This window comes from Cucumis melo, chromosome 2 (assembly GCF_025177605.1).
Source record: "Cucumis melo cultivar AY chromosome 2, USDA_Cmelo_AY_1.0, whole genome shotgun sequence".
Taxonomy (NCBI): Eukaryota; Viridiplantae; Streptophyta; class Magnoliopsida; order Cucurbitales; family Cucurbitaceae; genus Cucumis; species Cucumis melo.
In genome coordinates this window covers 19,452,855-19,466,592 of record NC_066858.1, presented here as the reverse complement: position 1 = coordinate 19,466,592, position 13,738 = coordinate 19,452,855, and the positions used below count along the sequence as shown (strand labels likewise).

The 13,738-nt window shown below is 26.4% G+C and overlaps 1 protein-coding gene across 1 annotated transcript; it reads right to left on the bottom strand.

Moving 5' to 3' along the window:
• Positions 1-9,873: 9,873 nt before the first annotated feature.
• LOC103501036 (protein SPEAR1-like) lies at positions 9,874-13,171 on the bottom strand. Its single transcript, XM_008464529.3, has 5 exons — positions 12,823-13,171; positions 12,631-12,723; positions 11,845-11,906; positions 11,594-11,687; positions 9,874-10,313 (listed from the first exon to the last, which is right to left on the bottom strand). The coding sequence occupies exons 1-5, from the start codon at positions 13,051-13,053 to the stop codon at positions 10,200-10,202; spliced, it is 594 nt and encodes a 197-aa protein (XP_008462751.1). The 5' UTR covers positions 13,054-13,171; the 3' UTR covers positions 9,874-10,199.
• Between the last annotated feature and the right edge of the window lie 567 nt (positions 13,172-13,738).

Here is a 13,738-nt window from a genome sequence, read left to right as displayed (position 1 = left end):
AAATTTCATACACATCAAACATTTGTTCAAAGGACACATTACATTGATTTGTGTTGTATTTTTAAGAATTGTTGAGCTACTTTGAAAAAAAATTGTTGGGACATTGGTATGGTACCCAGATTTAAACAATTAGAGTCAAATCTAGACTATTATGTACCAAATCTAAATTACCAAACATATTAGACATGAGACTTGGGAATTTTTTGTATCTTCTATTGTGTATCTGAGTTTTTTCCATTTTCGAAATTATTTTAAATAATGTAAATATTTTGTTGCTTTGTTATAATTTAAAAAAAGCATCGTTTGTTTCTAAATTCTATACGCGTTAAACATTTTTTAAAAAGTTTTGAAGTAAGTCGAAAAACATTACATTGATTTGTGTTAATAGAATTGTGGCAAAGGGAATAAATAAATAAATAAATAAAACCATATTTTATTGGTTTGATAAATATATATTCAATGTATCAAAAAATGTAAGAAAACGTTACCCAATTATATTTATACTTTTATTATAATTCAAACAAACATTGTTGGTGGACTTCAATTTTCCTTCCATCTCTCAAACATACATCCAAATCAATATATATATATATATATTTTTTTTAAAAAAAAAGTTAATAATGGATTAAAGGTCGTGGGTTGTTCTAAATCCAAATTTTTGTTGTGTCTAATTGCCAGCTTTCTTTCTCACGTCTATACATACATATATATATATACATACATACATATATATATATATATATATATTCCTATATGTATTATTCTTTTATTTCAACCGCATAATCTTTCATTGCAACTTGCAACTAAACCTATTCATTACCTATGATACTAATGTTTCATGATCTAATCAAAGCGTTTGACGTACTGTACAATTAACATTATCAAAAATTAAAGGAATGTTGAAATGCACGTAAATGATGGAAATAGAATTTAATTACAAACTATTGAAACAAAATGAGTTTAATATTACAATTCTTACTCACTACATTGCATTCCAATTCTATTATGGGTGTCCAAACATCCATTAAAGGCTAAAGTTTCGTTGGGGAACTATCTCATTTTTAGTTTTTAGTTTTCAAAAAATGAGTATGTTTGATTTCACAATTCAGTTGTCTATTCTCAATTTAGAAACATTTTCAAGGAAATGTTAAATTAGACATTATTCTTTAAAGCCTAAGAACCTATTATATACAAATTATTTTGAGAAACTTAGAGAGTACAAATATATGCTAACTTAGAAAACCCGATAAAATAAACTTATAATTTAAAATTAAAAAAAAAAAAAAAAATGAAAGTCATAATCCTTAGCTTAGGTCATTGATGATTTTATATATGGAATTGGGTTAGTTGGCAATTTTGATACATCTTATGCGTAGGAAACTGAGTTGTTGATTAAATATTTGAGAGTGTTGGAAAGTTTGTCCTCTTCCATGTAACTTTGGTCTTTCATTTGTTACTTTCTCTCTATAAATATAGTTTGATTGCCCTAAGAGAAGGGGGAAAGGGTTTGTTTCCTCCAAGATGCATACATCAATTTTGTTATATTATTTGTGAAACTAAGAGACCAATGATGTTTTTTGTTTTATTTTTGAGTAATTATCTGTTTTCTTAAGATGAATATGAAATTAAAAAAAGGAAAAAAAAAGGTGGAAGTTAAACTAATTCAAATCGTTGATGTGATTTGGATCTATGTTTATCTTCAATAACATATAATTGTCGTATGAAATGAGATGAGATATGTATATGTATACAACTTTGAAAACAAGTTGGTTCTGGTTAATAATGTGTTCAAACGTAACTAAAACAACTACCTTTATCTGAATTAATTTGACCCTTCAAATTTATATCCAATTTGATAATATTTAGCCTTCATTTCATCATGATTTATTTTTAGTTTTAGTTTTTGAGAATTATTTACCTCCAAATTTCTTGTTGCTATTTTTTCTTTTATCGATGGTTAAAAATCAAGCCAATTTTTTAGAATTGATAAAAGTAGTTTTTAAAAAACTTAATTTCTTCTTTTTTTTAAATTTAGCTAAGAATTCGACTATTGTTGATGTTGATCTTCAGATAAATGTAAATTTTAATAAGATATGAGGAGGAAATAGACTTAGTTTTAAAAAATAAAATGGCTACCAAACAAACACTTTAGTTTATGGTTTTTAAATTTTTGAAAATTAAGTTTATAAGCTCTATTTCTATCTCTAAATTTCTTGTTTTGATATAGGTTTTACCCACGTTTTAAAAAATCAAGTCAATTAATGAAAACTAAAACAAGTAGTTTCTAAAGAATTATCGGGATATGTACAAAAAAAAATGTCGGAAAAGGACTTTCCAACGCACAAAAGATCGTGGTCGGGTGATATGCATTTGGGACGACCGTGGTCAGCGAAATGCGTTGGGAGAGACATTCCCAACATCGAGAATGCAGCACATTAGGAATTAAGAACTCACGACGCCGTATATACTACGTCGAGGGATCATAGATAACACCCTATAATCTCTCGGCACCTAATATTTATGTGCCGGGAGTTCAAATTTTTCTTTTTTTTTTTTTTTTTTTTTTTTTAAAATACCTTCTATTATGGTTACTATCAATTAATTTGTATTTCATATATGTTTCCAGTTTCATATATAAATTTCAACAATCCTGGTGAATGAATATAAGGCAAGTTCAAAGTAGACATGTTGGTGCCTTAAGTTGTTGAATCTGTAGCCTCATGGCAATTACATCTCCAGAAGTATATCTTCGTTCACAATTGCACGTATTGGGCCAAAAAAATGTTACTCTAAAAAGCATAGTAAAGAAAACTCAGAAAACCAATACACTTTTCAGAAAATATAGTAAGAGATAATCAACCTTCAAAATTTAAGTTAGACAATAAAAAAAACAGGGATTAATTGCAAATTCGATTACCTTCAACTACCAATCCATAATACATCATGAAAAACAAATTATTCCAACGACAGCTACTCAATAACACCTAACAAAATATATTCCATCCATGAATACAATTCATCAATTAGACTATATTAAATAAAATTTTCTCACTTCAAGAAACTGAGAAATTAGTATAATTTCTAAAAATCGGTTCTAGAAATAGCCTTCTAATAAAGATATGTGTTTTTTAAAAAATATATTTATTAAAATTATTTTTTTTTTTTGATCAAATCTTGGACTCTCAAATATGTGATCCTACACATCTAGAGTTCCAGGAAATGGACTTCCAAATTTCCTAGATTTCGCTGCAGGATTTGTTTAAGAAAAATGATATAAGTTATTAGAAAAAATTGATTAGTAAACCTCATGAAATCGTAGATTAAATTTTGATTGTTTGAAAAACATAAAAAATTATAACTTTAAAAGAAAAATTTTCTAAATGATTTAGAAAAATAAACTTAGAAATGTTTAAATTAAAAGAATTTTAAAATATTGAAAATTTTAATTATAAAGATTTATAAATTTTAAATACAAACGAGAATGAGGCTTAAGATGAAAACTAGATAAGTAAAACAAGAATAAAGAAGCATCATGATAAATTAAGCAAACATAAATAGCATATTGAGATTTTAAGAAAAACATATTGGAGATCGACCTCGAACTTTCAAATAATTGATTTCCTCACCTCATAAATTTTAAAAAACTGGACTCCCATTCCTAGATTCGAATGTTTTCTTAAAACAAAATTAATTAAAAATATTAAAAAAAAATTAAACAGTTATTAACAAGAATATATTAAATGGATCATCATAAAGTAAACACAAACATTTAAATAAGCTTATGTACAATGATAAAAAAATGTAAAATAAACAATAATCTATAAGTAAAATAAAAATATAAAAAAAAAAAAAAAGTAAGAACAAATGATGAGTAAAAAAGGAATTTAGCTGATCATCCCACCAAAGGTCTAACAAGAAAGTAATTCTAGGATTTTCAAGGACTCAAATATTTTAATGGTCCATAGCCTTTATTAATTTAATGGATGAAACAAAATCTTGAAAATTTCATAGTCCTTTTTTCGATGGTTTCGGTATGGACTTGATAGATAACTGTAAAATCTTCATAGTTCAAGTTTGAGTGATTTGTTTTTGACAAACTTGATGAAGTTGGTCTTGCTATGAACTAGATGTGAAGTCTTTATAGCTCAATTTTGAGTTGTCTATTGTGATAGACAAGATAAAATAATAAATGTGATTGTGAAGGTGTGGTTGCCTTCTATGAAAAAGTTTAAGGATTTTTTTTTAGAGCTTTCACGTTAACCCGAGGTTCTATGTGCATGGCCTTAAATATCATAGTTTTGAATGGTCTATTGTGATAGACTTTATTGCAGAATCGATGAAAATTTAAAAAGTAAAACATATCGTAGGGGTCTCAACCGTAGTAATCGAAAGTTCAAAAGTTAACTTACTTTCTTTAGTTAGATTATTGTCCTACCTCACCATGCATCAATTTGAATCGAAAAATATTAATGTTTAAGTTTATACTTCTTTCTTTACTAAGAGAAAAAGTTTTATTACTATTTTAGCTAGAATGCAATATAGTTCATCGTGTGAATTGTTGGGAATGACTAGAATTATTATTATTATTTTGGTGGTTACAACTATTGTAATTGATAATAATATTATACATTTAATACTTTAACCGTTACTGGCCTAAAATTAAATTTAGATCTAAAATCATTATTTTATATATATTTATTTGAAAAGGAAAAGGTTGGTGGAGTGATTTTTCTTTCTTTCTAAAAACTTTAATTTCTTCTTTTTGATCATTGTCTTACTCTCGCGAGTGCATACACTTGAATTGGGAAGTTGCGTGTTAACCTTGGAGAGCAACCGACATGTGTGATTTAACAACAAGGTCGTAGCTAATTTTTCTTTCAAAACGATGGTTTGACAAGACACAATTTGTTTCTAACAATAAATGCATTCAAAATAATAGCAAGTGAAGTTAGTAATATATTATTTGTTTGTTTGTTTTTGTTTCTGACATTATTTCACAAAAGAGATTAAGTTAAAGAACATTTACAAAGCATTATTTGAGAAACAAATTCTCCTTGTGTCTTTTAGGTTGAAATATCATTTTGGTCTAATTTAGTCTCTATACTTTTAAAATGTTCAATTTTAAACCCTAAATTTCAATAAATCTTAATTAAATCTAGTTCTTACTACTAATTTATTATAGATTTTTTATACTTTTTATTGTTTATTAGCATTTTACTATAGATTTTAAAAATATATTCACATATATACCGTGTTTCTTTGTATGAAAATTATTATAAAAATTTAATCAATTTCAATAGAATTAACGTTGAACAACTAAGTCTAAGATTTATTAAAAGTATACAAAAACTAAAATTGAACTAATTTAAAAGTGACAACGTCAAAATGATATTTAAACCTATGTTATATTAAAATTTCTACTTCTTTTTCTCTCTCATTTTATTACCATCATAACATCCATGTCAGAGATTTGACCATTAGATTATAGAGCTTCTTCTGCAAATACAGATTATGTTCATCATATTAATTAATTGATGAAGTGAATATCTTATCTGCATTTAAATTTATAAATTTGTGTGTATTATGAATATTCTAAATTAAAGTTAAATATTATTAGATGTCTGTAACTTTCTTAGGTTACAAATTCATCTATTAACTTTTTTCCTATTAATCTTCGTAACTTTTTTGTCCCCTATTTATGTTTGGTTTTGTAACCATTATTCTCACAACCCTATAAATAGATGTGGATATAATTTGTACAGACACCACAATTGAGTTTAATTGTTCTCTATTTCTTCTCTTCTCTATTCTTTTATTTATGTTGTTTCTTTGTTATTTATTTTATAACACGTTATCAGCACGAGTCTCTACTACGTTGAAAACTTTCTAGAAATTGATTTTGATTCATGTTAAAAACCTGCTAAAATATTCTCCATAATTTTTTTAGATATCTAGAATTTCGTTTAAATATGGTGAGTATTTTGATTTTGGTGATTTTGTCATATGTGTATGTATTTGGTGTATTCATCATTGATCTTCTTATTACTATCTTTCATTTTTCTTGAATTTAAATATAAAGTTGAAAGAAGTTGAATTTGAACATTTGATAACCAAGTGTGCAATATATGTGAATTAATTGTAAAATTGTTTGCTAAGGTAAAATTATTAGTTTTACAATTTGATTTGATCAAATCGGGAAACTTAATGCATATTTTTATATGTTCGACAAAAAGTGGCATGCACTTTATCCTCATACTTTGGTAGAATAACTAAATAGAGTTATGTATGACAATTGAAAAACAATCTTTAATTTGGTTTCAAGTTATGTATGACATTTCATGATAAAACTTTTTTATGTTAAATTTTGGGTGCATGAGATATTTTTATCATGACATATGTGTTGGATAAGTATATATTCAAACTTAAATTCTATTTGAAGTTTATGTATATATATGTGTGGTTACTATTTTAGACCACACACATTTTTCGTATTTGTTGAGGATACTCTTTTTTAAGGTTGCTATGTAAGTTTGAGTAAATAATAATTAAAAAAATTTATGAAATCTTTATTCTAATCAATGTAATTTAAAATTATTTCTTAGAACCATCAATTTATGCATGTGGTATATGTTTAAAATTGTTGCATACAAAAATGTCATGCATTTAGATTAAGAACTATCATAAATTGTAAATTAGTGCATCGTATTTTTTAAATTTAATCTTATATTTGAAATATTTGATTGAGAAATTTTTCTAATTAATTTATATGAAAGTTTAAATTAGGATATTTATTTTCCTAATTGGATGTAATTTTACTTAACAAATATTATGGTAATATTTATTTTCTATATATATACCTTAAAATTATATAAGGTTAATATTATTTTTTAAATATGAGAATAAATTTTCAATATTATCTTTAACTTTGTTTGTTTGTCATGCTTCCGCTAAAACTTATTTGATTGTTAAATATTTAAATTATTCTCATGTCAATTTTGTGATTATTAAAAGTTTGTATATAGTGATTATATAATTTGATTAAATTCTCTTATCACAAAGTTTATGAAAGTTATGTATATATAATAGTTAATTACTTCTTAAACCCAATTTTGATTTAATGCACCTGAAGTTGCATAAATGAGTCAGTACTCATTGTTTTTGTTGTGCACTCGTAGTTGCACATGTCAAAACATCTTTGCTCTTGGCAATAACAATTTGAGAGAGAAAGTTTGAAACATTATATTAGATATTGAGCATATGTTTCTATAAAAAAAATGGCAAATTTTGATTAAATAATTTAATAGCATTTCCTGAAGTGAATGTTATAATATTTAGTAAGATCGAAATAGTGTTAATAGAGAAGAAGTGTTTATTTGATTAGAACCATACATATTTATGAGAGAATTGTATTCTCCAAATATGTTTTGAAAAAGATACAATAATCTTGTACTTGTCGTACATTATGAGTTTATTTGAAAAAAATTAAAATTCTTAACGATTAAAAGAAGAGCGATGTATGAAAGCAAACTTTGAGAAATTATTTGTATCTCTAAAAGATATCATAGTTTTTATTTTAACCTTATAATAAATATGATATTGTTTGGGTATAACAGATTACTTACACAATTTCCTGACAAGAGATGATTATTCTTTTTACCCATTTATATATGGATGATATATTTGGATTTCCTTTTAATTTCTTGAAGAGAATAAGAATAATTGATATTTATGTGTTGCGTCTACATTTATGCATATTATACTTAAAAGTAAACAATACGTCTTCAAGACTTGATAGTCTTAATTGATAGTCTTGATATACTTTACTATCTTTGTAAATCTATCAAAGCAAAGTTTAGTAAATTTGGAAGGTATATGTTATAATTTTATATCATCTAGAGAGATTGATTATAAGAATAATATATGATATGCTTATATTATATATAATCTTCTGCAGACAGTGCATATAGAAAATTTGCCTACTTTTACTTCTCAATTATATTACACACATTCATGTAATTGATATATATGCAACAATGAACTTGAAGTTCATTGATCCAAATATAATTTTATTTGACATGAGAGTCAGATCAATAATGAAATTAATGTATGATTGAAAATGTACATTGACATCTATTGAAGAACTAGAAGGTTCTTTCATGTAATAAATTATCAAGATTTATTGTTTTCAAAAGGTTAATTACCAAACTCTCACTAGCGAAAATTCAAATTGAATCTCTCATGCTTTTGGAAGAGATTCATGGTTTATTAATTCTTGTTGACGCATCCAATTGATGGTCCTAAATATACTTATTATGTTGTTTTAAGAATGCTAGTGAGTTTGTATCCCAAACATTTGATATCTGATTGAGATAAGTGAACAAACATCTTGTAGCTTATGTTTGAATAGCAAAAGCTTCTAAATTCTGTATGAGATCATGTTTAAGATGATGGAACAATTAAACCCCGAATGGATGATATATTTACTATGCAATTTGTTAGTTCTCATTAATTAGACAATTTTTCCAACATTAGGGGGAGAAATTAAAAAAAATGTTGGAAAAATAAATTGAATAAAATGCATAAGTATTCTCATTTTGATCATCGTACATATTACTTTGAACTAGAAGTTCAAAAGATATCTCATTTATAATAAAAGAATATCAAATCAAATGTAGATGCATCTACAGAATATTTACAATTGTAATAAAGTGACCGAGTTATAGTGATTACAAAAATACTATTTAAGAATGATATCCTAGTGCAACAAGTTGTCAATACTCTACAAGTCAATTACCCTTGAAGCATGATAGGCAAATGTGAGTTCCAAAGAGAAAGATCTTTAAAGAAGAAGTAGTCAATTAATACCTGAGTTAAGAATATGGAGGATATTCTAGAAAAAATCATAAATATGAATACTCATAAGAATCTTATAGTAAATAAGAATAGTAAAGAGATCTCGAGAAAATTGTATGTCATGACAAGAAATGGAACCATACTTTAAATAACTTGACAACATTTTTGCATACAATGTTGCTCAAGATATTATTTATGAAAATAAGTAATATGTACTTAAACATATTGAACAATGTCGCGACGAGACAAAAAGGATTGACTTATGTGAAAAGAAACAATCCAATCAAAATAAACTTATGTTTCAAATCTTGAGAACTAATAGTTATTTATCTAACTCATGCTAGTTAGATCTTATACAAGTTACTTAGTACATATAAAAGATAACTTATATATTATGGCAGCTTATGAAGTAGATTAAAACAACTACTTTAAATCATGTTGCGATATTGATGATCAAAACTAGCCAATGGTACGGTGTTCTTATATGAAGACAAAACATCAAATGATGACATCAATATTCAACAAAATTCTTCAAAAGACAACTTGGCAAACTTATTTACAAAGACATTACCAACACCGACACTTGAAAAGCTTAAACACAATATCAAAATGTGATAACTCGAAGAATTCAAGTGATGTACTTACGAGGAGAGAGTAAAGATACTGTATTTTTTCCCTTAACTATGGTTTTTTCCATTAGATCTTCCTAACAATGATTTGAATGAGACAGTTATTAAAGTGAATATCTTGTGCATTTAAATTTATAAATTTGTGTGCATAAATTTTGAGGGTTGAAATAATCTAAAGTTATGATTTCAATCTTGAAGAGACACATCATCTAGTTGATCTCGAAAGTGTAAAATTATGTCGTGGAACATATATCCTACCCAACATCGGATTTTATTAACACACGTAAACATATATGAAGCTACTTCAAAATATTTGAATGCATTTATTTTTTGATAAGAAATATAATTAATTGTGCATGAAATTAAAACTATAATAGGGTATGTACAGATATGAGAGAGATAAAAGATAATGAATGAAGAAATAAGAAAAGAGTATTCCAAAAAGAAATGAGAGAGGAGATCAGGGGTTACATGGATACATACATACATAGTGATGGATTAGAGATTTAGAAGAGAAAAGGAAGAAAAAGTTGGTGTGTTGGTCTCTTTTGACTTGCATCAATTGAGAGATCATCCACAGATGATGGTTATAACTATATTGTTCCACTAATTTCCCACCGAAAATTATGTGTATTGATAAAAACAGGGGTTTATCCAAATCCAAATCCAAATCCAAATCCAAATCCCAATATCCAATTAATAATTGTTTGATTAATTTTAGATTATTGAGAGTCTAAGCTCCAAATCCAATTCTTGGCTCTCACATCCTTCAGAATTTTGACCCATATTTCCACTCCTCTCTTGCCTTTTGCTCCTTCTGCTTTGTGTCCACTGCATCCATGCATATAAATCAATTTCAAACCACATTATTATTCATTATTCATTCATTCATTACACTCACATTATTAATCAAATATAGATCCAAAAATAACTCAACAATTTCAATTCACACACTAACCAATAACCATATATATATATATATATATATATATATCCTATCTCTTTCAATTAAGGAATATATATAACCATCTTTCAATTTATTGGGACAGATATTCAAGTCCAAGGATATGTATACACGAATTAATAGCTGACTACTTTAAAGTGGATGTGGATGTGGATGATATGTGTTTTGGAACTTTTATTTAATATATGTTTTCTCTAATCAAGAATATTGTTCCCAAAAGAGTTTGTAACGATGATGTTTAAACAAGATGGCTGTTAAAATGACGTTTTCTTTTTCTCTCTATTTGCACTCTTCTGTTAAAAGTACTTTAGATCGATGTAACACATCATGTTTGGTATCTATTTTAAAATGGTTAAATCATTTGTTGTTAGGTACGAAATCACCTTGAAATATGTATTTAATATATATTTGATAGTGAATTATATTTTAAAACAATTTTAAAAAAAAGACTTTCTTAATTTTCAAAATCACTCTTAAATATGTTTTTAGTCATAACAAACTATTTATGATGACACAAGAAACAAACTATACTAATTGAAAAGGTAAAATTAAACACTAATTAATTTTGAGCAATTAAATACATTTCAAAGTGATTATATGATAAAAATCAATCACTCCCAAAACATGCACTTAAAGTTAAATCAATCAAAACTAATTTAATCAATTTCGAATAGGCTTAGATTAAATTAAATTTTGTGAAAGTATTTCAAAAGTTATTTTGAGTAGTTGTCAAATAATTCAAATTTTCTCAAATAATTTGTTTTTTCAAAATTAAATGCTTAAAAAGTGAAACAAAACAAATCTTATAACTCTTAAAATATGATATTTTTTTCACCGTCAAAATTGATTTTGAATGATGAAAAGTAATGTCGGATAGGTTTTGACGAGTAATTGTAACAATAATAATGAAAATCAAAGAAATGGACAAAAATACACTGCACCAAACACAGTATAAAAATATACAAACATATGTTTGATTAGAAAGTGAAGAGACAAAATATGGTTTTGTTTTCAACATTTTTATCAAAATCATTGTGTAAAGTTGAAAGGACTAAAATGGAAATTAAAAAAAAAAAAAAAAAAAAAAAAAAAAAAAAAAAAAGATAAAAAGAATTGAAGAAAGGAAAAGTTTTGATTTAATTAGTACCTGATCTGCTTGTGGATTTTGAAGATAACATGTCATATTTGGCTGTGCAAAATGTTGGCTCTCTAAGATCCCACCATTATTGCTTGGATCCCATCTGTTTCCCATAATTATCCAAATCAGAAAAGAAATTTTACATTTCAATTTTCTAATTTTACACACCTAAACCTTTTCTATAAATTAATTTAGTAAAGTGAAAAAAGAAACTTTTATCTTTTGTGAAATATGTAAATAATATATAGTGTATATAGTACCTTGTGCTATACTGAGAATCACCATCTCTGAGGCTTCTTCTTTCATATTCTCCAAACCCCATCTGCATTATTACCCATCACACAAATTAATTTTAGCGTTATTCTCAAAACTTTGCATTTTTCTTAAAACTAACAACATTTATGCACATACAAATTAATTAATCAAAATATGATGTTATTTGAAAAGAAATTTTGAGGGTAAGCTAACTTTTTTTTTTTTACACAATGATATGCTTCTTTGAAAATTAGTGTTAAGATTCTCTTTACAAACATTGATCAAATTTTAATTATATATAAAATGAAATCACATTAGTTACTGTTTCTTTTTTTTTTTAAAAAAAAAAAAAAAAGAATAATAAAACATGTGAGATTGGTAAAAAGTGCATTAGAAAAAGAGTAATTCATACAGAATTTTAGTAAATTGGTTCAGAAAAACCAACAAAACGTAATTTCTCCTTAATTTTTGGAGCTGTTGAAAAGTCCATAAAGATTTTCCTGAATTGAATTCAAATAATTAGTTTTCAAATAATCCTAAAAGAGACATTAGTTAAGATCTAGGGTTAGCCCTAACAGTACAACCTAATTAGTAGTTAGTACATAAAATCACTCTCTAAATTTAAAATCAAACAAATCCCATTATTTACTTCTTAAACTCCAATTTAATTCCAATGTCAACATAACTCTAAATAATTATATATATAAGACAATTTGTGTCTTAAACAAGAACTAAAACCCATATAAAATTCATCGAACAAAAACCAACACCATATAGGTTCAATACAATACCATAACATTAGAGGGGAAGCCATAAGACGGCGAAGAGGAGGTGGAAGATGGTACCGACGCATAACCCGTTTGCACCCTCGCTATTTCTTGATCCTGAAATAACATTTCAAACCAATAAATAAAGCCCTCCCTCGAAGAAAAAACTAAAAAAAGTCAACAACCAAATATCGATCACAAGACAGTGGTTATTACATTGGTGAAAGCATAAGAAGTGGGATGAAAACCAGCGGAAGCAATTTCACCATGCAATCTGATCTTCTCAAGCTGAGCAACTCCAAGTCCTCTTTGGGGTTGCCTTGGCTGCTTGTCAGAACCACCCTTTTTCCCTCTTCTGGAAGACGACGGTGATGACGACGACGAAGATCCGCTCCCTCTTTCATTATTATTACCTAAACTTGGTTCCCCAAAATAACCACTCCCCATTAATATCACAAACTAGATTAACTCAAATTCACTTCAAAGTTCCCAAAAAATCTTGTACCAAAATGAAGAATAAGAGCAAAAAAAAAATTATATATATATGCACAAATATATAAAGATATGCTAAGGAATCAAGAAGGGATCTGAAAAATTGAAGCCTTTAAAGCAGATTTTTTTTTTTTTTTTTTTTTTTTTTTTAAAAAAATAATAATAATAATAATAATAATACTTTTATTTAATAAAAAAAAAAAAGAAAAAAAGAAACGAATGATGCATAGCTGGATGAGATTGCGTTAAGATTTTCAGTGCATTAATAATGTGTTTAGCTTATAATATTATATATTCCTTGCAAACTGCGAGCTCTATGAAAAGATGATTAAATAAATAATTAATTAATATAAAATTGAATTGAGTTTTTTTTTTTTTTTTTTTTCATTTTAATAAATATATTTCCGACTTTCTTGACTCCAACTTGAAAGCGATTGTCTTAGATTTTCTTAATTTTTAATTACCATCTTCTCTCTTCCTATTGGTACGTTAAACTTTCCACATCTCTCTATTAAACGACACGTCCTTCTATAATCTAATTCTTTTACAAGAAATATTTATCTTAATAATTAGTATATGGCCATGTTTCTTGCTCTCCCTTCATATATTAATGCTCTTATTTTCCCTATGTGCCACCTCA

What these genes read in the sequence shown, in the direction of transcription:
- LOC103501036 (XM_008464529.3), bottom strand. Translation starts at nt 13,053, where the DNA reads ATGGGGAGTGGTTATTTTGGGGAACCAAGTTTAGGTAATAATAATGAA. An exon ending in GCTTCCCCTCTAATGTTATG is followed by an intron (nt 11,907 to 12,630) that starts GTATTGTATTGA and finishes GTAATAATGCAG; the next exon opens with ATGGGGTTTGGAGAATATGA. An exon ending in GATTCTCAGTATAGCACAAG is followed by an intron (nt 11,688 to 11,844) that starts GTACTATATACA and finishes TATGGGAAACAG; the next exon opens with ATGGGATCCAAGCAATAATG.